This window comes from Chamaea fasciata, unplaced genomic scaffold (genome assembly GCF_029207755.1).
Source record: "Chamaea fasciata isolate MVZ Bird 193981 ecotype frontalis unplaced genomic scaffold, bChaFas1.0.hap1 SCAF_6, whole genome shotgun sequence".
NCBI classification, from domain to species: Eukaryota; Metazoa; Chordata; class Aves; order Passeriformes; family Sylviidae; genus Chamaea; species Chamaea fasciata.
Genome location: NW_027094091.1, coordinates 70,058,743 through 70,079,946, shown reverse-complemented (window position 1 = coordinate 70,079,946; position 21,204 = coordinate 70,058,743). Strand labels below are relative to the sequence as shown.

Sequence of the window (21,204 nt, the reverse complement as noted above, 5' to 3'; positions counted from 1 at the left end):
CTAATCCGTGCCCTCCCTCAGCAGGAACGTGCTATTTGAATAAAACACAGAAAGCCGTAAAAAAAACCAACCAAAACAAAACAAAAAAACCCGGATGGCCGCGCCGGCTGCACACACAGGGTCAACGCTCGGTATTCCGCGTTCCCCTCAACCACCCCCGACCCTCTCTCCGGCTTTTCGGGTCCCACTACCGTCCCCCCCAACTCAAATCCTTCCACAGCTTTCTGAAAGCCTCCTTACCTTTAATCTTTCCCACACCTATCTCCCAATACACTAACTTTATTTTTCTTTCCTTAGTAAGCCATAATGAATTGTTCTTCCCCACAACTCTTGAATTAATTTTACCTGCATCACAGATGAAGTTGGTACTATTAAACCGGTCAAAGCCAGCTGCTTAGACAACAGCTCACTGCGTCTGTACAGTCACTCCCCTAAGACAGGCAAAGACACTATACCCACATGCTTTACAGACTGACCAGAACATTCTTTTTCCTTTCTGTTGCTTAGTCATTAACTGTCCCAAGTAGAATTTTTACCACAGTTGTGTATTTTAATTTTTACTTACACGTAAAAAACCCGCTGTAAGTAAATTACACGAAATAAACATATAATTGCCTTTTACCCTAGAATGCTTTAAAAACCAATTCAAATCCTCCAAGGATTAAGGCCTCTCTCCTATTCATGCAGTATCCATCAGCTTGCAAGAGGTCCATTTGCATTTCCCAAACAGATCAGAGCTAAATCCATAAGGCACCGCAGTCCTCCTTTCCCTCAGGGTGATGGTGAGTGGAAATAAGCATCTCCAGGGCAACTTCTTCAGGGGTGATGAAGCTCTCTCCAGCATTTATTTTAGCAGCTGCTTTCTCTTTTTCAGAAGTGCATCTCTAAGGGCCAGCTAATCGTAAAACAAGAGTGGAATATTCCAGTGAGGAGCATAATGACCCAGAAAACACCACTACCACATCAGAACTCTTCAACTTCTTCAACCTCTGATAAAGACACTAAGAGCTCACCAGCTGAAATTGGGAGCAGCAATGCAATTTAAGTGACAGAAACACTGGGGTTATTCACCTGGACTCCACAGCACAACTGAAGAGCTGGGCATTACCAAATCCTAGACAATGAAGATTAGAACAAACCATTCTACTGACTCATTTCAAACGGGAGAGATCAAGAAAGTTACAGTTCAGCTGAGAGGTAAGTAAAATTGTTTTGTGAAAGAGTATTACAAGACTACTTTTCAAAGGGGAAGGAGGAATTTTTAAGAGTGCCATTATCACCCTAAAGGAATATTATTGTGCTTCAGGTATGCTTTAAGTTAGTAAAGAAGCTAGCTCTGGACGATAGCAAGCAGGTTATTTTATTTTACCACCAAAAAGTGCAGCAGAATGCAGCCCCATACAGCTATGATCCTCCAGTTCACTCAAAACACTTAATGGTTAACACACTGGTGCTGTAGCCTAACTTTCATGGGGAAAAAGTAGGAATAAATGCTGTTTAGCCATTACATTTGAATTTAAAACATCAATAAGGACAAAATGTTTCAAGACTTTTTCCTGATTAACTGAGCCAAGTATAACTGTAAACAGCAGCTTCCTTAAAGAGCCTGGATTGTCCCTTTGCAGCCTATTTTGTGTGTTTTAAGAGCTGATTTCAATGTGGTCAGCCTTAACTGAGGTGAGGCACAATGATGCCAAACAAACGTGTACAGAGGATACTAGTCCACACCCTCCTGCTCAACAGAAAAACTTCAGATATTCCTTACTGAGTCTACTAATAGTCCCTGTCTTTCCCTTCCTAAGGCAAGAAATTGCAGACAAATTTCTTTGGATAACATGTATGATCCTGAAAACAGCTCAAAGTTCGAGCAGCATGTAAACACTTGCACAAAACACAATCTGGGAAGAAAAAACAAGTGGACCACTGGATTATTCTACAAGTTTCTTGAACACATTTGGATGAGTTGAGTTAATAACACTTTATAAAACCCTAGACTGGCAGGGGCTTCACCATGGAGAGCAGCATTAGTGTGAAACTACTGTTTTAGTGAAGCATATTTTTTTTCTAAACAGCAGCTACAAGTAGCTAATAAATAGCATTTGCATCAATTCCTCAGGAACATTTGTGACAAGCTATTAGATGACCTCTAGGCCAAGACAGAAGAGTCTGTGATTGAAGAGTAAAAAGAGAAAGGTCAGAGACTATGGAGAGCGAACCACATCCTGCAAAGCAGCTCTTCCTCTGGGGCAGGACTCGGGCATGCCAAGCCACAGGCTTTGTCTGAGTTACAGCAGCTACACCTCAGGCCAGAGGGCAGGCAGCACCACACCTGGATCACAAACTGCTGCTCACACTGCCCCATCCATCTCCAACATGAAACGTGAAACGTTACCTGTTTGTCCCTAAAGGAACGCTTGTTCTTGGTCCGGACACTGTGGCTATACCTCATCATCATGAAGTTCTTGTTCTTCTGCTTTTCTTTGTTGGAAGAGCTGGCAAATGGGTTAATTCTGGTTTTCTTTCTCACAAATTCTTTCCTGTCTGTTTTTCCAGCCTAGAAGAGACAGTGTGGTAGAGCAACAGGGAGTCATTTTCCTTCGCCTACCATCAGCATCACCCGCCTGATGGTAACAGGTTCTGTGGCAGTAACAACAAATCTGGGCTCAGGATGGCTGTGCTCATCCATGCCTTCTCCCATACTGGCTGCATTTATTAAGTCACAGTGAAAATTTGGTCTCTTTGCATTTTCACGGTCACATGTGACCAGCAGGAGATTGTTCGTTTGTTACAGCCAAGATCCAAATAAATCATCGGTGAAAACCCACATGGCAGCTGAGCACCCATCTTAGGTATGCAGCCTCAGCATTTCCTCCTGCACAAGACAAACCCAAATCCAGAAGGACAGGATACAGAACATGCCAGCTCCTCACCTTTGCAGTTGCCAATCTCGTCTCCTTGTCCGACTTGGGCTTCTTATGCAGATGTTCAATATCTCGGAGTGAAAGCAGCTCCCCCCTACACACAAATCAAATAAATGTCACCACACAAAACTTCATCTGGCAAGGAAAACAAGAGGCCCTCTTCATCCTTTGTCTCTCCCCCATCTTAGGCCACAGTCTCACCATGAATTTAGACACAAACGCTTCTTGTTCCCTTCAGGCTGTTCCTCACGTGTGGGATATCCATTACAAAAGTCACCCACTTATTTTTCAAGTCCTACTTTTTCACCAAGTTTAAGAAACACTGGTGCTAAAACCAGGCAGCCACTGCTACAAAACACCCCCTCTCATGCCTCTTGGCCTGAACAAGTCAAACAGTCTCAGACCTTCCACAAGCTCCTCATGTGTTTTTTTCCCCAGGTATAAGCAAACCCCCAGCCCAGGATCCATTCTAGGCTCTGGCTGTCACCAGGGAATACTGATCAACAGCAGAGCTCTGTGCCCTGCTGCAGTGAAGAGCTGCATCAGTAGAGGACAGGCAAGAAAAAGCACTCAGCAGCCCATATCCTACCTGCCCTTCTCCTCCTCTTCATCATCTATTTCAATATATTTCCGCTTTGCAGCTTTGCCAGGTGCAGAATTAAGCTCTTTGGAAAGCTGGGCAAGACGTATTTTCTTGAAGTCTTCCTGAGTTAGCAGCCTGCTTGTACTGACTGCTGCAGCTTTGGCTTTTCGCTCCTCTATGGGCATGCTCTTCACTTTTTCTGCCTTTGGAAAAGAAAAAGGTACCGAAGAATCAGAGCTTTGCAAACCATTCCTGTGCCGAAATCCTTGATCAATGCCTCCCTAATACATATCATGCAATGGTAATATTGTTGGGAAACGCTACAGTTCGATGTCAGGATTTTTCCTTGTCTCATACCCAACATCCAGTGTCCGAATGGAGTACACGCACACCAGATTTTGGGAGTACAAAATCAGCTCTCGCCTGATTGTCACAGCTCTGAAAGCATTGAGCCCTGAATGATAACTCCTCCTCCTCCCCTCCCACCCTAACACCACGTGTACTTCAGCAGCACTGCTGAACAGCACTTCAGCCTCACTGCTTCAGGACACCTTGCCCTGAAGGCCTGGGTAGGTGTTTAAGAGCAGCTACATGAAGGTGAAGAGCAAGAGGATCTGGTCTGTGATTAACAAGACTCATTTGTATTTGGCATAGAAGAGACTTGGAACTCACTACTTGTTGCTGCTCCTCGTCTGAGGAGTGATGCACATCAATCCATTCTCCATCGTCATTGTCCTCCTCCTCACTCAGACTAGCACTTTCCCAGCCATCTGCTCACAGAACAAGTACAGAGCTGTTAACACAAATTCATCTACCCAGACTGGCAATAATTGATGCTTGGGCCACCTACTCTTGCTGCCTTTCATTTATTTCACCCATCTTCCAATTGCATTTTGCCCCGGGACACGATCCATGCTATGCTCTGCAAAGCTCAATTCTCATTTCCAGGGCAAAATCCTGAAAACAAGGTGCATTTGGGACAGCCTGAAGCACCACAGGAGTTCACAGACACTGATTACACCCCTCAGTAACAGTGTTCCCCTCTCCCAGCCACCTAAACCAGGACGTACTGTGGTTTACAGTTGTGTTAGTTAAGACAGTCTAAGCACTGCTCTCCACTGTCGTGCTGGCTGACGTGCTGAAGTTGGCAGCTCCAGCAACCAAGCCCAGTGTTAGTGCTCACTACTCAGCCTGTCCCATCAGGGCCTTCAAGGCACTCAGATTTTGCCAGACTCTGCCGTGCTTTTGAAGATTCCTCTATCCCTTTTCCCTGACTCAGGCAGGGGTCTCAGGGTGCACAAAGCACTTACACAGGAACTGAATTAAACAAGCCAAGTATCATACCCAACTACTATTTAGGTGTTCTGTAATATTCAAAAGGTTTTATTTAGGAGAAGCTGAACACAAAGTTCACAGCTGCACTGTCTGTCCCTCTGCTTCCCCATCTCAGTGTGAATCACGAAAAGCAACACAGTACCAAACCCCACTGACAAACTGCACCTGCTCAAGGACAGACACGTGTGAGACAAGGCACAGCAGGAAATGAAATGCACAAACACCAGGTTCCATGTCCACATAAAATCTTAGCGACCGTGATACCCAAACTAGAACTCTTAAAGAAAAAAGGCCAACCTTCCTCTTGCGTTCCTCCTTTTTCCTTTTGATCCTCAACCTCCAGTACTTCTGCTCCTGGAATGTAGTCTTTGGCATCAAGTTCTCCATATTCATGAATCCTGGCTTCCACGGAGGCCTCGGTAGGCTTACCCTGTACATTAACAAAACACACATTAAGCAGGCAGCTATCGTAATACCCACCAATCCATGAAAACACCTGGAGGAACAGGAGGGTGTGGGTCCAAAGACCTTCCCTTATTTCACGTGGCAGAGCTTAATTACTCAAGTTGAACGTGTCTCAGAAAATGGCTGAACTTCAGGAGCATGATTTAACCATGAGTTACACGGACCTGAACTAAGGAACAAAGGCCTGAACAAAGGCAGCAGGCAGAGGAAGAACACAGACTTGTCTCCACCTTCTCAAGAGGATACTGAGACCAATTCTCATCACTTTGGAGCACATCAGTTTTTAGCGAGTGCAAAACACGTGGAACACTTACCCTGAACTTCTTCTGCAGCATCTCTGGATTCAGGGAGCGGAACAGGTGTATCAGAGTTCTTGCAGACATCATCACATCTGCCCAGAAAATGAGAGAGTCAGGAAAAGAGCAGAACTCTGAGCAAACCAAAAGCCCACACAGGTCACCAGCATTTACAGCCTCACATCTTCTCTGAGGTTCTGGCTCCCTCTGATTTCTCTGGTATAGAAGACAGCACATCCTCAGGGCCAACTCTTCTTAACAATCCCTCTTCCTTGCTTTATTTTTGTCAATTAGCTCCCCTGCCATAATTAAACTTGACTGTTTTGTCCCCCGTGGCTACACGCTCCAAATAGACAGACGTAACCCAAACAATGAAAAAGGTCTCAGCCCCTCAAAACCAATTAGGACAGCACTGCCATGAAGGCTGTAACTGAAGGCCACATAATAGAGGAAAAAAGGAGTGTAAAGTCATATCCATGTAATATTTACTTTTATTTTTATGCGTCTTGTACTGAACAAGGTCTCGGAGCAGATCTTCAGTCATGGCTAAGGGACACCTCGCAGTGATTTCTTTTATTGCGTTGATTCTAAAAATATGGAAAATTAATTATTTTCTCAACACCAGTTAGGAGAAAGTGCCGCTTACAGACTGAATTACCTGAAACTTGAAGAACCATATACAGCATTTGGTGTAGGGGCAGAACACCATCATAAAATACTCCCAGCAAAAACACAGAAAGTTGAAGCTAACATACTTTTAACTCAAGCAGCTTCTTGAAAGAATAGCACAAGTAACAGGAATAAGTTTCAAGGGGTTTAAAAAAATAAATATATTTTACCACATTTGGAGTTTGACATGACTCATACAGTTCTGTACCCACCCCACAGTCATGACCTCCCCAGAATTCTTGTCTGTGACAAAGTTGTTGGCAATGGTCATCAACACTGACTGGATAATCTGAAAACAAGAAAAGCCAGCATATTTAATAAAAACTTAAAACACTTAGATGTTATTAAGAGACAGATCCTTTTTCATAGAAAGACACAAGAAGACACGCCAGTACAGCCCACAAATATTTTCTAAATTAGAATTTCCTTGCAGAAAATAAAACAAAACATCTTCCCCGCCACCCCCCTGCCCCACCTTATGAAACCACGCCACAGAACTTGCAAAAATTGCTGCAATCACCATAAGCTTTTCCAAACAATCCGACCAATTCCCCTTCCCTCTCCCCACACCCACACACTAAGTTGCATTTCCATGCTGGCCTGCTGCTCATTTAACATCCACCACAGGTGCAACACTGACCTCAGGCGGTACCAGCTGATGTGAAGCCTGTGCAGCAAACAGAAGAATCTTTGTCACTTCTGGAAGAAAAGCAGGAAGAAGATGCCAAAATGTACTGCTGCAGCTTGCTACAGCCAATAAACACATCCCTTAAAACTCAACAAGCTGCTCAGTCAGTCCCGAAACCATTCAGCCTCAACTTCTTTGGGACAACTGTTTCTCCCCTCCCACCAAGCATTAGGAACTCCTCTGGCCTCCACACAGCTGCAATAGCCAGCTAAAGCAAAAGGAAATGCTCCAGAACTGGAGTCAAACACCAGTAAAAGGAAGCAGCACAAGGCAGTCATGCTTGGCTTAGTTAATCAGGATTAGGCACTCAGATTCCTTTTATTCCTCTGCTGGAGCTTCTCAAATCCTCAGGTAAGGAGCCCTGAGTGAACAGAGCCTCTAGAGAAGTCCAAAGCACTTGGCACTTCTGGCAGTCAGGGACTTGTTCTTCCTTTGTCCACACTGGACTACTCGCTCTTCCCACCAAACCACTGCTACCTGCCCACTTTCACTGCCACTCCCATCAAACGCCTGCACATGAGGGATCAGCAGTACGCAGAGCAGCTACTTACCCCTCTGATGGGGCTGGAGGAACCTCTGAACAAAGGGGTAGAAATTAAAAAGAAAAAGCTGCAAGGCAAATTGGAACTTATTATTTTCTGATCTTTCAACTTGAGATCACCTTCATAAGATGATATGTGGTAAAACCATCTCATTCTAGTGCGCTCACCAAATGCCTCAGATTTTGCAGCAAAATGTTGTCCCCTATGTTGAGTTTGATGTTTATGGGACACAGAATTGAACTGTACCAAGATAAATACAGCTGCAGTCTCCCGGCACCTAGTCCTTGCCACTGAAATCCTTATACGCTCTGACTCTGGCCAATTTGGACTGGATTACTCTTTATTTAAGCCAGTGCAAATGTTTTATTACTGGACATACAAAAAAAATTAAACTTTATTTTCCAGAGGCACAGGGCCAGAACATGCCCACACCCAAACCAGGCTGGCTACCAACAGGCCACCGTAAAATTATCCAGGTACATACCTCATGTATTCCAACGAGCCTGGATATTAGGTCCATGAGCATCATCTTCACTTCAAATCGCTCCTTGCAGTTCTCCAGCTGCTTCAGCAGTTTCTCAGCAAAGTCTGGAAGAAGCAAAGGTGGATTTGCAGTAGACCGAAACAGCACAGCACAGAACTCAAATGGGACTGTGGTCAAAAGAGGCAGTTTGACTTGCTCTTATTTTGACGCCCCAGTGCCCTTTCACAGAAGAAATTCAAGGTGACCAAAGCACTTATTCCAATGGGTTACTTTACTCCTCACACACCTAGAAGGCCTGCTGTGCACAGGTGCAGCAGAGGGAACCAGCAGACGTCCCCCAACACAAGTGCTGGGTCAGCATTGAAGACTAAACTTTTAGATACGTTTTGATCTGAGAAAATGACATCCCCAGAGGTTCGCTGGAGCAGCTGAAGACCAAGTGCTGTTAGATTAATGCAAATTGCACTAGGGGAATTCACTGCACGCTCACCTTGGGGATCATGAATCAAGTGAATGGCAGAGAAGTTGAACACCTCTGGCTTGCTCTTCTTTTTCTGCTTCTGCACGGAAACAAGAGTAAAAGACATTTCTCTCTTTCTACGAGTAAAATGCTTCAGTTTCAAGGTTGCTGTCCAGAAGATTGCTGCCTCTCCAAGAAGACTTTAAAAACTATCTCCGTTTTCAACCACACAGCGTTATCTGCCGTCTGCAGCTAAACAAGCAGGGCGACAACGGGGCTTCTTTACCAGAAGGATGAAGCCAAGATGATGGGAAGTCAGACAGGCCTCTCCTCACCTTGAGGACCTTCATGGCTTTCTCCAGTTTCCTCTTGCGCTTGGTGGTTTTCTTGTTGGTGGCGTAGCGCATCATCAGATCCCTGGCCGTGGGGCCGTCGTCCTTGGGGAGGGAACACAACACTCAGCTAACCCAGGCTCCAAATGGCAGTCACACAAACAAACACCAACACTTTTCAATACCACGTGCTCTGAAAACTACCCCCCCTTCCTACGTGTCAGGACACACAGGTACCACCTATCTGAAAAGAAAAGAGCTCTCAGCATTTCTCTTTTAACAGACAGCAAAGACATCCTGCCACCACTTGGGGCCAGCTGTCAGACACTGAAATTGTTCGTGAATCACGGAAACATCTGGAGACAGCTGGACAGGACTGTGTGTAGCACAGAGGCAGACAGACTGGCAGAGCCAGAGTCACCAAGAGGACAGAACCAGTAACAGGTCTGAAAAGCAGAGAAGGGAATATTTGGTCACAACACCCACCTCAGACTCTGACTCGCTGTCCTGTTTCTCATCCTCATCTTTGCCAAGGAAGAACTTCAAACTAGCAACTAATACCTGGAAAGTAAAGGGAGTTCATGTGGGACAAGCTGACAGAATTTGCAGCCAACCTACACCCACACCTTAAGCTGTGCAAAGACTTAGCCAGGTTTTTTTATAGGCGTGGATCTGATCAGAAAACAAACCAAGTCACAGCCTGAAAGCCACAAGTGTTTTACAGACCAAGCCAATTTTAGCTGCCCATCATCACTCAGAGGCAATCAGAACCAAAAAGCACCTGAGTTGCCACAAGTCCTGGAGCAAATTCAAAGCTGCCAATCGTCTTTTTGTCATCCTGCAAAATCATTTCCATCTAGTTGCTCCATGGCAACATTGTCAGGAGGCCCTACACAGGTGAGAGCCAAGATGATGCTCAGAACTCTCAACTGGCATTAATTCAGATCGTTTTGCTGGATAGCTTTTTAGTTTTGGTTGGCTGACTTTTATTGGGTGGAAGCACTTTTGGGACCTTCAGAGAGTACAAACTTGTCTCAAGCCATAGTACAAGTTTTTAAAGCCTCCAGAGCCAGTGCAGAAGGCCCAATGTTCAGTCAGGCCCCAGGCAGGACAGCTGCTCTCCTCAATGAATCAAAGGCTCACAGTGCTGATATTAAGGAGGTGATATCCTGACAGTCTGTTCTGAAGAGCAGTGAAAAGGACATCCACACTCCCCACACCAGTCTACACTTATTCCTAGATAAGGTGCCAGGCTCCACTTCCTTCCATGAGCGTTCTTTTGAGAATTAAACAAGCAACAGACAAACCAGCGAAGTTTGTTTGCTGTAACATATCAAGTTACATCCATGAAAAATGTAGCCAAGGTAACATCCAGTGTATCAGTGATTTCTGTTCTCACCTTGGTCACTTTGGAAAAGCAGGCAGTTGTGATGACATTGACTGTTTTGGCATCGTTCCTGGAAAAAACCAAACCACATCCTTTATTTCAAGTCTGGCAATTTCACATTATTCTCAGAAAATTAGTTCTCAGCAAATATATAAATAACTAATTTGGCACAAGACATTATTTCTTCTCAGCTAAATTCCTTGGCACAGGTTACAACTCTGACTGGACTACAGTTAGGAAATCTATTTAAATCACTATCTTTTGCATTATGTTTTGGACTACATGCCACAAATGACATCCGTGTGCCGCACAATAAATGGCAAATCCACACAAGCCTGCCAGACAGACCCACCAAATATTCCTTCTGTAAAGCTCTATCATCACATCCAGAGATATCTTGGCAGCGGTGGGATTGCTGTCCCTCAGCATCGTGTACATGAAGTTCTGCAGTGCCTAAGAAAGAAGTTGAAACCACGTTTTTAGAGGTCTTCCACAACAGCAGGAGGTCAGCTCAAAGCACACGTGGAAGCTGAAGCACCTACCGTGTTCACCTTGTTGTTCTTGTGCTTAGCATTGACGTTCTTGATGTCGGTGACAATGTGAGTGTACAAGGTCTGCAAGTGGAGAGGTGACACAGTAACACACACAGAGGAAACCCTGTGCCCAGGCACTGACAGGGGACCCAGCTGCTCATCACTGAGTTACAGCAGAAAAAAACACAGGAAAGCGTCCTGTGAAGACCCATGTGTTGGAGAACCATACTCAGTTCACAGTACAGCAAAGCAGGACAATGAACAGCATCAAATACTGCTTCAAACCCTGCCCCTGCCTCATTCAGGCCTGCTCTGACAGCAGGTTTTTCACCCGCAGACACAACCAAACTGCTCAGTCCCAAATAGGACAAGCCTACAACCTGCATCAGCAAGGTGTTTACAGCTGCAGAACTCAGTTATTAGTCCAACACAGAGCTGGAGCCCTGGCTGTTGGAACTCTATCTTCCCAACCAAGCAGAGAACAGCTGCTTATTCTGGCATTACCTCTGGCAAGTTGATCAAAACCCACTGGGGATGCAGATTTTTGTCAGTCTGCCTTACCTTTCGCAGCAGTTTATCGTGACACCGCAGCAGCTGAAAGAAGAGCTCCAGCAAACTCGTGGGGTTGATCAGATTCTTGTTTCTCAACAGGATCAGAGCCTTGCAGAAGGTCTGTAAGAGAACCCAAATTCCCCATTCCTCTCCGGCTTCTCTTTATCGACAAGCAAACCGTGAGCTCCCAGCTCACACAGAGGGCAGGGAGAGCCGAGCCGGGGTCTCACCATGCGCAGCTCGGGGTCCAGGACCGTGTGGTGGTAGGAGAGCAGCTCCTTCAGCTGCTCCGGGAAGCTGGCCATGTGCTCGGGGTAGCAGTGGGCAACCTGCGGGGGACAGGGCAAACGAACGCTCTAGAGCACAAGGGGTACGCAGCCAGTACACTGTGTATCAGTAATAGTCACTGAGGCCGGAACCGAGCACAGGCTGCGGGGCTGGGGCCGCGGGCTCACCTGCGCCAGGAACATCAGCAGCTCGGCCAGCTCCTTGCTGGGCTTGTCCGGCTGGAAGGTGAAGATCTCCACGTGGGACTGGTAGTGGTGGTACTGCTGCAGAAACTGCGCACACACAGGGAACAGCGGCAGCTGAGCAACACCCGCCCCTACCCCCGTGCCCGTCCCGCAGCCCGCCCCAACCACTCCCGCGGTCCGCACCTCTTCGGTGTAGGATCTGGGGTCGCGCTTGATGAGGTTCTGCAGCTGGGGCAGGTTGCTGGGCAGCTTGTTGCCCTGGCGGCCCGACATGGCTGCGGGCACCGGCACCGGGAGCGAACCACGCCGCCGCTCAGCGGGCCCCCACCATCTTGGCCCGCCCCCGACGGCCGCCGCCGAGGGACAAACCTGTGCGGGAGGCGCGCTCCGTCACGGCGCCGCCTGGCGGCGGGAGCCGGCAGCAGGGAGGAGCGGCTCATGGCTTCCCTCAGGACAGCGGCTGTGAGGGCCCCGGGCCTGCACACAGAGCGGGGCACGGAGCGGAGCCGCTCCATCCCTCTGGAGAGGGGCTGTGAGGGCCCCGGGCCTGCGCACGGAGCGGAGCCGCTCCATCCCTCAGGAGAGGGGCTGTGAGGGCCCCGGGCCTGCGCACGGAGCGGAGCCGCTCCATCCCTCAGGAGAGGGGCTGTGAGGGCCCCGGGCCTGCGCACGGAGCGGAGCCGCTCCATCCCTCAGGAGAGGGGCTGTGAGGGCCCCGGGCCTGCGCACGGAGCGGAGCCGCTCCATCCCTCAGGAGAGGGGCTGTGAGGGCCCCGGGCCTGCGCACGGAGCGGAGCCGCTCCATCCCTCTGGAGAGGGGCTGTGAGGGCCCCGGGCCTGCGCACGGAGCGGAGCCGGCCCCGCCGCGGCCTCCCCGGGCACGGCCCCTCAGCGCTCACTGCCCTCCCCTCCCAGCTGCTCGGAGGAAAGGTGCTTCACGCCTCAAATAATCGCTAGAGAAGTGGTGGGGATTAGAAGGGAATTCTCCGTGAGGAAAAAGGATTAATTCTAGTTTTGTCTTTTTTTTAAGTTCAGCTTTGATCCAGAGAATAGTAAGCTGGCCTCTTCATGTGCGTAGCTTATACTTCCTTCAGGCCTAAAACTGGGTTTTGTTCTTAAGGTAAATTGGGCTCTATTAGAAACTGGAAAAAAGGGCAAGCTGTTACTTGAGTTGCTGTTAGGGCACTGAGGTGTTTCCCTGCACTGTATTTCTATATTTTTTCCGTCAGTTGAGGAGTAGTTGGGGCTGCAGAGTTTGTGGATGGGGTAGAATTGCACATGATGGCAGGCTGGGAATTTGGAGATGGGCAGCTCTTGGCTCTCTTTCGCTACTGCTGCAATCAGCCCCAGCTTCTTAGCTGTAGAGTTGAAGTTTTTACAATATCTCAGAGGTTTTACTTGAACACTAATGTATTTGACTGCCAGCATTTCGTTTAAACTCCGTGTCAATTCCTGGCTCTTAATGGCTGTAGGGAATTTGTCTTCCTGGTCTTAATACTTGTAATTTTGTAATTGAGAACATGATCAATGCTCTTTTCCTTAAAAAAAAAAAAAAAAAACCAAAAAAAAAAAAAAAAACCACCAAAAAAACCCCAAAGTCTCTAAGTCCAACAGAAATAATTATTTCTGGGTCATGACTCATAAGTTATTTGCAGATTTGAGACATAGGAACTGTGTTGTTTTGTTCAAGGGAACCGGGGGATGTTCCCGTAATGGCTTGAGAAATGCACAGTCACTTGCAGCTCCAGGGGGAGAAGAACAGCCCAGCTGATGGTGCTGATGTGAGGTGTTTGTGTGGAACCAGAGGCTTTTCAGCCTCCGCTTTGCTTGCTGTGGCATTCCTTTGCCTGCAACGCAAATGGTTCTTCCTCCGAGGGGGGGAGTTGTTGCAAATCATTATTTTTACAAGTTTGTTTTTCCTAGTTCTGGTATAGCATCAGAATAATTGGTGTCAATCCCTTTTTATACCTTTGCTCTTCAAAATTTGGCCCCACAAGACTTTTATTTTTCTTTAGGACGGACACCTTGCACATGAAGGAACATCCCCCAGAGCACCTGTCCAAAAGTACTTTTTTCAGGGGTGATGGAAACTTCTTCTGATCTGTGGGTTGCAGTTTCAAGGGTTGATTTAGGTGATGTTTAGATTTTGAGACGCTGATCCTGCACTGACTGGGAATCAAAGCAGCTCAGCGATGCAGAGCTGATCCTAAAATGACAAACCAGTTCAGCCTCAATCTGTCAGAGGCTCTGCAAGTGCATGGAAATGTTTCTATTCTGGGGGTTTGGGAGACTTTGCCTGTAAATATAAGCAGTTATTTAGGGAGAGTTTGATTAATTGTGAAAGAGAAAAGAATATGATTATAGGCTTGGCTTCCTTTTATGCTTTCTTATTGAATTGGAATAGAACACACAGACTGATGCAGAAAAAAGTTTATTGAATGTTTCATTAACAAAACTACAATTGTGGGAATTTTTGCTATTGCATTACTCCAATTCTGAACCCTGAACTAGGGTCCTGCAATTTATGTTGCGTTCATAGAATTTTTTAAATGCAAGATGAGGAACAAGTAAAGAAATTTGAGCCAACTTGATTTTTTTTTTTTTTTTTTACCACTTGAACCAGGAGCAGGGGTGGAAGAAGGCAGCAGTAAAGCAGTGGAGAAAGCGAAATGCCCAACATCTCCCAGAAGAGTTGAGTGTTCCCGGCACAGCTGAGGGCTTGGCAACTTTGCAAAACACTTCAGGGTAGCGGCATCTTTTGATCTTCTCTGAATCTGGGAGAACTGGAAGCTTGCAGATGTCCGAGTGCTAGAAGGGTCCCTCATCTTTTCTCTCAAGTATGGTTTTACAAATCTCTGCTAAGGGCATAAATGCTGCTAATGTCATCAACTGCCTTGTATGAAGGTTGTGGGGAGGTCACTTTGGGTTGTTCAGGGAGGGAAGGGCACAGACACTCCTGCTGATGCCTGTGGCAGCCTTGCTGGGGGGAGACATGCAGGAGGCTGCTTCCCTTGAGCTGTCAGTCAGTGTTGTTCCCTTGACTTCAGGGGAATGACTGCCTTATACCTGCCGGGGATCTGCTCTGTAGGGTCTGAGACACAACATGGCATTGCAGATACGTGCCGGGGAACGTGAGAAGGGAGACTGACAGCCAGGAGCTGCTCCTGGGAGATGGCGTGAGCCTGAGGTCAGGGATGGGAAGAGACAGGTTGGGTTGCTGTAGGAGCTGGCATTTGGGGTGCTGTCATCCAGGTCCTGTGGTGCTCTACATACATTTGGGATAAGAAAGGAGGGTGCTCCAAGGCTCTGGCACAGCCGAGGGCCGAGCTACTCAGCGAAGCAGGAGGCTGGTGTCAGAGCTGCTGGCACCTGCCTCACCTCCCCGTGGTACAGGAGTGGCACAGGGGAGCTGTAGCAGTGGTTCCTGTTGTAGGTGTAGCAGGTCTGCGGCTCCTCACACGAGTTGCCCTGCTGGGCCTGGTGGATCGCCCCACCCAGCTCGATTTCTATGGGCTCACAGTTTTTGCAGCTGGAAGAGGTGGAAAACAGAACAAGTGTGAGAAGTTGGATGAAAAGATGCCCCTGCTGAACCCCAAATCTTTCTTGCTCATCTGCACGCAGAGCCAGGAGAGTGCTGTAACCTTTCTAGGTGCTCCAGGGGAACATCTGGCCCTCAAGCTGCTGTGGGTCAGGTGTTGGGAAGTGAAGTTAGGAAATAAAACTACTTACAGTTCACTCAGGCGGTAGACAAAAGTGGTCCTGAGTGGGGACAAGGGGTCGGAGATGTTCTCCCGAGCCTTCAGGGGGACTCTGCAGAGGTGGGAAGAGAGTCACTCTCACAAAAACTGCTTCTTAAACAGAGTCTGCTCTGTTGTGAGCAATTCTACACTCTCATCATCTTCTTCAGGTTATTTTCATTCTGACCCTTTTCCAAATCAAATCCCAGGAAAAGGAGATCTTGGTCCTCAAAGGCAACAACCCTCCCCTTGAGGACTGCAGCAACTGATGTAAGTGCCACTGGCAAGGGGACAGGGCTGAGAGTGTTAATTTTTGTTAAACTCCGAGCTAGCAGGTGCCTGAGGCTGATGGACAGGGAAGTTTAATTAATAGTTCTCCTGTTGTGAGCTCTACAGCGCTCCTGCAGCTCTGGGACAGAAGCTGGTCTTTGTTTCCCAGAGAAACACACACACTTCTTTTAGGTTTGTGTGAGTGGAGAGGACAGGACAAAGTCCTGCTCTTGAAGTGAGCTCTGTCTCTTGGGAGACAGTTCAGGCATTAACTGATAGTTAACTATCATTAACTATTTTTCCAGGCTTTCTGTCAGGTCAGGAAGTCAGTCCAGTGTCATGAGCCCGATCTGGTTTCAGGTTAGGTCAACTTTTGACAGGTTATCAACTGCCCCAGCCTATTTTGTGAAGTTACTACTGGTCTGCCTAAACCTGGTGCTTTTTGTATCCGAAGGGACAAACACCAGAGAGGTTCATATGAGGCAGGGAAGCACTTAGCCAAGTGAAATGCTCAGGATACCACAGAAAGCAGCCCACGCCAAAAGCTGTTCACTTCATCAGTGCTGGGACACAAGAAACAATGCAGAGAAAACTCGTATAACACTGCATCTCCTGCTCACCATCTCTGTGAAATACTTGGCTGCTACTTACATGATGCGGATGTTTCTCTCCAGGACTTCTTCATCAGGATTTTCTTTGGAGGGGACAAACTTGGAGGTCACTGTGACACACTGACACTTATTATTGACCAGCACGTACTCCTCATCCTCGGGGCTCACTGGATAACCTGCAAGCACAGGATAACCAATCCCAGAATCAAGAACAAAATCCTTGAAAGCTGCTCTAGCAGATAGCCAAGGGATGAAAATGCCAGGAATGCACCATTATGGCGCCCGGGTTGATTAAAGTTGAGGTTGCAGCAGGTACAAGTGAGTCTCTTAGCAAAGGTGAGTTCAGCTGTCTTCCTACTCAGCTCAGTGTGCTGATGTCCGGAGGCGTGGTGGGACTGGGAAGGACACGATTCGCTGTGGCTGGTGAGGGACACACATGCAGGGATTGCTGGTAAAGTGGGAAGAACGTCCCAGCCACACCTGGTGACTGAAGTGCTCTTTTACTAGGGGTTGGTTATGCAATTCCTCTGTCACGCACCAAGACCACTCCAGCAGTCCAAACCCCAGTTTGGATCTGATCTCTAAATAAACGTCTCTGACCTTGCCAATGTGGCAGATACGTCAGTTTTCCTTGAGTGGTATCTTGTCCTTCAGGTTCCTGGGGGAACAGCTGCCAAAAAAGCACAGGAGGACCCGGCAAGGAGGCAGCCCCTGACGTGGCAGGGAAAAGCAGGTGGCCCTGATGATGCTTGTGGTTTGCAGGGAAAACTCCAGTCCTGATTTACCTCTCCAAACTGCTGCATCTAGCATGCTACTCGATGTGAAACTCAGTCAAAGCAGGCTAAAACATGCCAGGTGTCACTCAGAGGCTTTTGGGGTGCTCCTGATGTTGCCCAATGCTGCCTTACTCCGAGTAGATGGATTTGAAATAGTTCATTCTTTGCTGCTTTGTTTTCACCAACCCAGACCCTCGGGTCTCTTCACCCATAACAAGCCAGCCTTGCTTTTTTGTACTGTTTTTACATCCCTCTTTATTTCTAAATGCTGCTGAAATCAAGTTTATCACTTTGCAGCATCATTCTTGCTACAGCACCCTCAGCCTGCTTAGAAGTACCAGACCCAGTGATTTTTGTCATATGGGGACAGTTTGTTTTGGGCTCAGATGGATCTCAGTTCTGGGGACTTGCCTGCTCTGCTTGTCCCTTGGTTGAATCATAGAGAGAATAAAGAAACAGGCTGAAAAAAGCTGGGTTAATCATGCCTGTAAAGGAATTTGGAGTTACTTGGACATGAAAGCTTTGGTCCTTCCTTCCCCTGTAATATCCCAGTCTCATCTGCTTCCATTCAGGGTTTCTGAGATTGTTACAGGCACTGTAACTGCGAAGAAGAATTTACAATACTGTGTAAAATGATGCCTCAGTGACCCTAGAGTTGACCTGCTGGTTACAAGTGCAGTTTCTGTGGCCTTTGGCAGCAGTATATCTGCTGGATAAGATTCTCTATGGACTTCCTGGCTTGGGAAGGAAATCACTTTCCTAGCTTGTTCTCCAGGCTTCTTCTCTGCCAGCTCATCATTCCACATGAGCTCTTCCCTCTGATGCAGACGCCTCCCAGAAAAGCCTCTCTAGTCCCTGGCTCCTTGTCTTGGCCTCTCTTTTGGCTCAAGGGAAGTCTCTGGCTTTTTGTCCATCACACTGCTCTTCCTCTGCTGTCTGTGCTGCGTCCCACATAACATTGTGTGCAGTTCTTTCCAAACCCTTCATCCAAAGCCAATGTTCAAGTCAGATCCTATTGGCTTTCGGGTTGTCCCAAAACCTCTCAGAGCAGGCTTTAATTCTAAAATTAGATTAACACAATCTTATGCATATGCAGGTTTTTCTGACTGCTCTAAAAATACTGCCCTGATTTAATTCCTTGCTATGCTCTTGGCTTCACTGTTAAAGTTACTGGTGCTCCATCAGTTCTTCATTGGAGATTACAATGCTAAAAAAATGTGATTTTGTCTGCAGTATCTCCATGTGACACCCAATGAAGTCCCCCGGGGGAGAAGGTATTTAAATGCAAAATTTGCTAATGCTGTTCTAAACATCCCCGGGCTGGATTTCCTGGTGCCTGAGTTCCTGCACTAAGCTGGTCCTCCCTCCTCAGATACTTATGTGGCTGTGTTTTGGACAAAATTTTTCATCTTCCAATATTGCACTGTCCTTTGATACACTGTGAAGCCCAACAGAATCGCCTGGGGTCAGCAATAAGATGCCCTCCCTTCCAAAAGCTGCAGGAAATGCAGGGATGCAGCCGTCCGTGCCCTTGAGATGGTTATCCCTGGGCACCCATTTGATCCTGCAGACCAGATCCCCCATGTGCAGCAGGATGGATTCAGACTGTCTAGAGACCTGAGACCCACGCCGAGGAGTGTGCTGGGAGGACGGGCTGAGCTCAGTTGAAATCAAGAGTTTCTAAGGAATTCAGTGGAGTTATGTGATAAGCTACAGTTTAATAGGAATAAGTTGGCTGTAGCTGTATGGCAGGATTACCAGGAAGATTTTGGAAGCCTTTAGATCTAGCAGGTAAGCTCCCTAGCACTGCAGGAAACCAAGCATGCACGTTTGCAGTTCATTGCTTCATAAACCTGATTAAAAAGAGGCTAATTATCAAGTCTTCGATTTGGAGCTAGTCATCACTGTATCCCTCCAGGCAGCAATTAAAACCACACTGCTCTGATGCAGAAACACCCTGAGGTGTCCAAGCACCACTGAAGCATGGCTGCTTGAGCAGGCTTTGAGGTTTGACCTCTGGCTGGTAGAATAATTCCGGGTAAATGACACAAAACCTGCCACTGAGGTCTTAATCCCAGTTTTCCATCTCTTCGTTGCTCACCTACCTGCCACCAGGATGATCCCCAAGGAGACGGCCAAGGCAACACACAGCGACAAAGAGCTCCTCATCTTGCCTTCCCTTCTTTTGGAGAATGTGAGGGGAGAGCCTGACTCTGCCTATAAGGGCGTGTGCAAATTGGTTTCCTAAAATAAACAGCCCAGCCAACACTGGGAAATGTGGCTGGGGACTGAAACCAGGTGTGTTAATGCACCAGGACCTCTGGCTTTCGGAGGGGAAGGGAGCAGGGGGTTGCACTTTTATTGTGCTTTTCTCTGTTCTTCACCAACAGGCAACAGCTGCTGAGTGCAAGGACAGGCAAAACCACCCCAGCCCTGAGGGGACATCTTGCCATCAGGGCTGGGGGACAGTAGAGAAAGTCCAAGGGCCACAGTTCTGACTCCTAATTTTGAGAAATCAGACTTAAAAATCCCTTGAGTTCTATTAAAAAAAAAAAAAACACAAAACACTTCAGGCTTCAAAATCAAAATCCTGTTTGGACCAGCTGTGTGCAGACCTGAATTAAGGGCTGGACCTGCCCCCAGAGCTGCCCCTGCAGTCAAAGCAGGACAGGTGGCAGGGCAGGGGGGAAAGAGGCGCAGCCACTGCATCCATGAGTTCATCCTCCTGTGAGTGGAAAAGGGATGCCATGGGATTTGGGGGTATGAGAGGTCCTGAGTCAGGTGCCAGGAAAACCCTGGAATATTGGGCATGCAGACTTTCCCTGAAGGAGGGTGGTACTGGAGAGGGCCTGGGAATTTTTTAAATTTTTTTTTGCCCTCCCCCAGATTTGGGATCATTTGTGTAACTTCTGAAGAGCAAATGCAGCCTATAATGGCCAGGGCTGTCTCTGTAGCATTTGCATGTGTCTTGTACAGAAAAAGCCACTTTTCAAGGGAAGACCAAGCTTAGCAAGGGCCTGGTTGCTCTTGCCAGGCTTCTTCAAGAGGCTGAACTCTTTTGGCAATGCTGCCAAGCCTCCTGATTCCTGTCACCTTGCAGGATGTCCCCCTGTTTCCTTAGAGACCCTGCTGGCTGGATCTCCAAGCCCAGAACTGTTCCAAGCCCCTGGTTGTGTGCTCTGAGCTTTTTCCCCACGCACAAACCCCTCACCGTGCAGCTGCATGATGCAATGAGCTTTCAGGTTACATCAGCAGTGCTCATGTGCGAGGGGAGCGTGGGACTTGGGGGGGATGATGGGTCACAGCCAACTCCTTGCAGGGCATTGGGTTCTTCCACAGTTCTTTACAAACCTTGTGTTCTCTTGAGGGTTCTGTCTGTAGCAGAGAAAAAAATGTGGGTTTTCTTTTCCTTTCCCCATCCCACAACAGTTTTATGCAGCCCTCTCTCTGAAACAGGGGCAAGATGATCCCTCTGCCCCATTTTTGGCAGGAGGTAAAAAATAAACCTGGCTCACCGGTGCTGGTAGGGATGTCTGTCTAAAGTTCTGTTTGTTTTGGTCACCCTGTTGTGTAAGAATTTTTTTAGGATTATACAAGAAGGGAGGACGCTGTCACCAGGACAGAGAACATGCAAGGAAGGCTGGCTCTGATCTGTTTTGCCTAGCTGCACTAACAAAAATGTGGCACTGGGAACGTGCAAGGAGAGGATTTTCAAAAGTCAGGGCAGAGGCTGAGCAGAATTATATCTGTGTCTTCCTGTTGACTTTGGTGGTTCTCCCTGGCTGCTGGTGCTCAGCGTATCTGGATTTCGGTTGCTAAATCTACACGTGTGTGTGCAGTGCCTTGGTCTGGATATGATGACACGAGAGCTATTTTCAGTCCCTTCAGCCACCTGCATGTCTCTGGGGATTTCTAGCTAGATCACAAGCTCTTGAGAGGAAAGTTTATGTTATGGACTGTTATTTTTATGGATTACCCCTGTTTTACTGGATGACTTCTGGAATTTTATCTGGGTGAACAGGTGTTTGGCAATGTGCTGTGCAGGGAGCTGGACTCCCAACCTCCCTGCAGGTGGCTAGGGGTGGAATAA

The 21,204-nt window shown here is 47.5% G+C and overlaps 2 protein-coding genes across 2 annotated transcripts; both read right to left on the bottom strand.

Moving 5' to 3' along the window:
- Positions 1-529: 529 nt before the first annotated feature.
- Positions 530-12,078, bottom strand: SDAD1 (SDA1 domain containing 1). Its single transcript, XM_066184741.1, has 22 exons — positions 11,904-12,078; positions 11,703-11,807; positions 11,478-11,576; positions 11,257-11,367; positions 10,705-10,776; positions 10,515-10,615; positions 10,175-10,232; positions 9,262-9,336; positions 8,779-8,880; positions 8,474-8,543; positions 7,984-8,087; positions 7,509-7,566; positions 6,910-6,968; positions 6,482-6,558; positions 6,090-6,187; positions 5,619-5,695; positions 5,137-5,269; positions 4,177-4,274; positions 3,511-3,707; positions 2,931-3,015; positions 2,393-2,554; positions 530-895 (listed from the first exon to the last, which is right to left on the bottom strand). The coding sequence occupies exons 1-22, from the start codon at positions 11,991-11,993 to the stop codon at positions 845-847; spliced, it is 2,082 nt and encodes a 693-aa protein (XP_066040838.1). The 5' UTR covers positions 11,994-12,078; the 3' UTR covers positions 530-844.
- Positions 12,079-14,135: 2,057 nt separating this feature from the next.
- Positions 14,136-19,327, bottom strand: JCHAIN (joining chain of multimeric IgA and IgM). Its single transcript, XM_066184740.1, has 4 exons — positions 19,220-19,327; positions 16,379-16,514; positions 15,450-15,530; positions 14,136-15,249 (listed from the first exon to the last, which is right to left on the bottom strand). The coding sequence occupies exons 1-4, from the start codon at positions 19,281-19,283 to the stop codon at positions 15,048-15,050; spliced, it is 483 nt and encodes a 160-aa protein (XP_066040837.1). The 5' UTR covers positions 19,284-19,327; the 3' UTR covers positions 14,136-15,047.
- Between the last annotated feature and the right edge of the window lie 1,877 nt (positions 19,328-21,204).

Bases quoted from the DNA above. Each gene is read 5' to 3' on its own strand.
- SDAD1 (XM_066184741.1), bottom strand. From the start codon at position 11,993: ATGTCGGGCCGCCAGGGCAACAAGCTGCCCAGCAACCTGCCCCAGCTG. The intron at 6,188-6,481 runs GTGGGTACAGAA...CCATATTTTTAG, and splicing joins GGGGAGGTCATGACTGTGGG to AATCAACGCAATAAAAGAAA. The intron at 4,275-5,136 runs GTTGGCCTTTTT...TTCTGTGAGCAG, and splicing joins AGGAGGAACGCAAGAGGAAG to ATGGCTGGGAAAGTGCTAGT.
- JCHAIN (XM_066184740.1), bottom strand. From the start codon at position 19,283: ATGAGGAGCTCTTTGTCGCTGTGTGTTGCCTTGGCCGTCTCCTTGGGG. The intron at 16,515-19,219 runs GTAGGTGAGCAA...CTGTGCTTGCAG, and splicing joins GGGGATCATCCTGGTGGCAG to GTTATCCAGTGAGCCCCGAG. The intron at 15,250-15,449 runs GTAAGTAGTTTT...CACCTCTTCCAG, and splicing joins GTCTACCGCCTGAGTGAACT to CTGCAAAAACTGTGAGCCCA.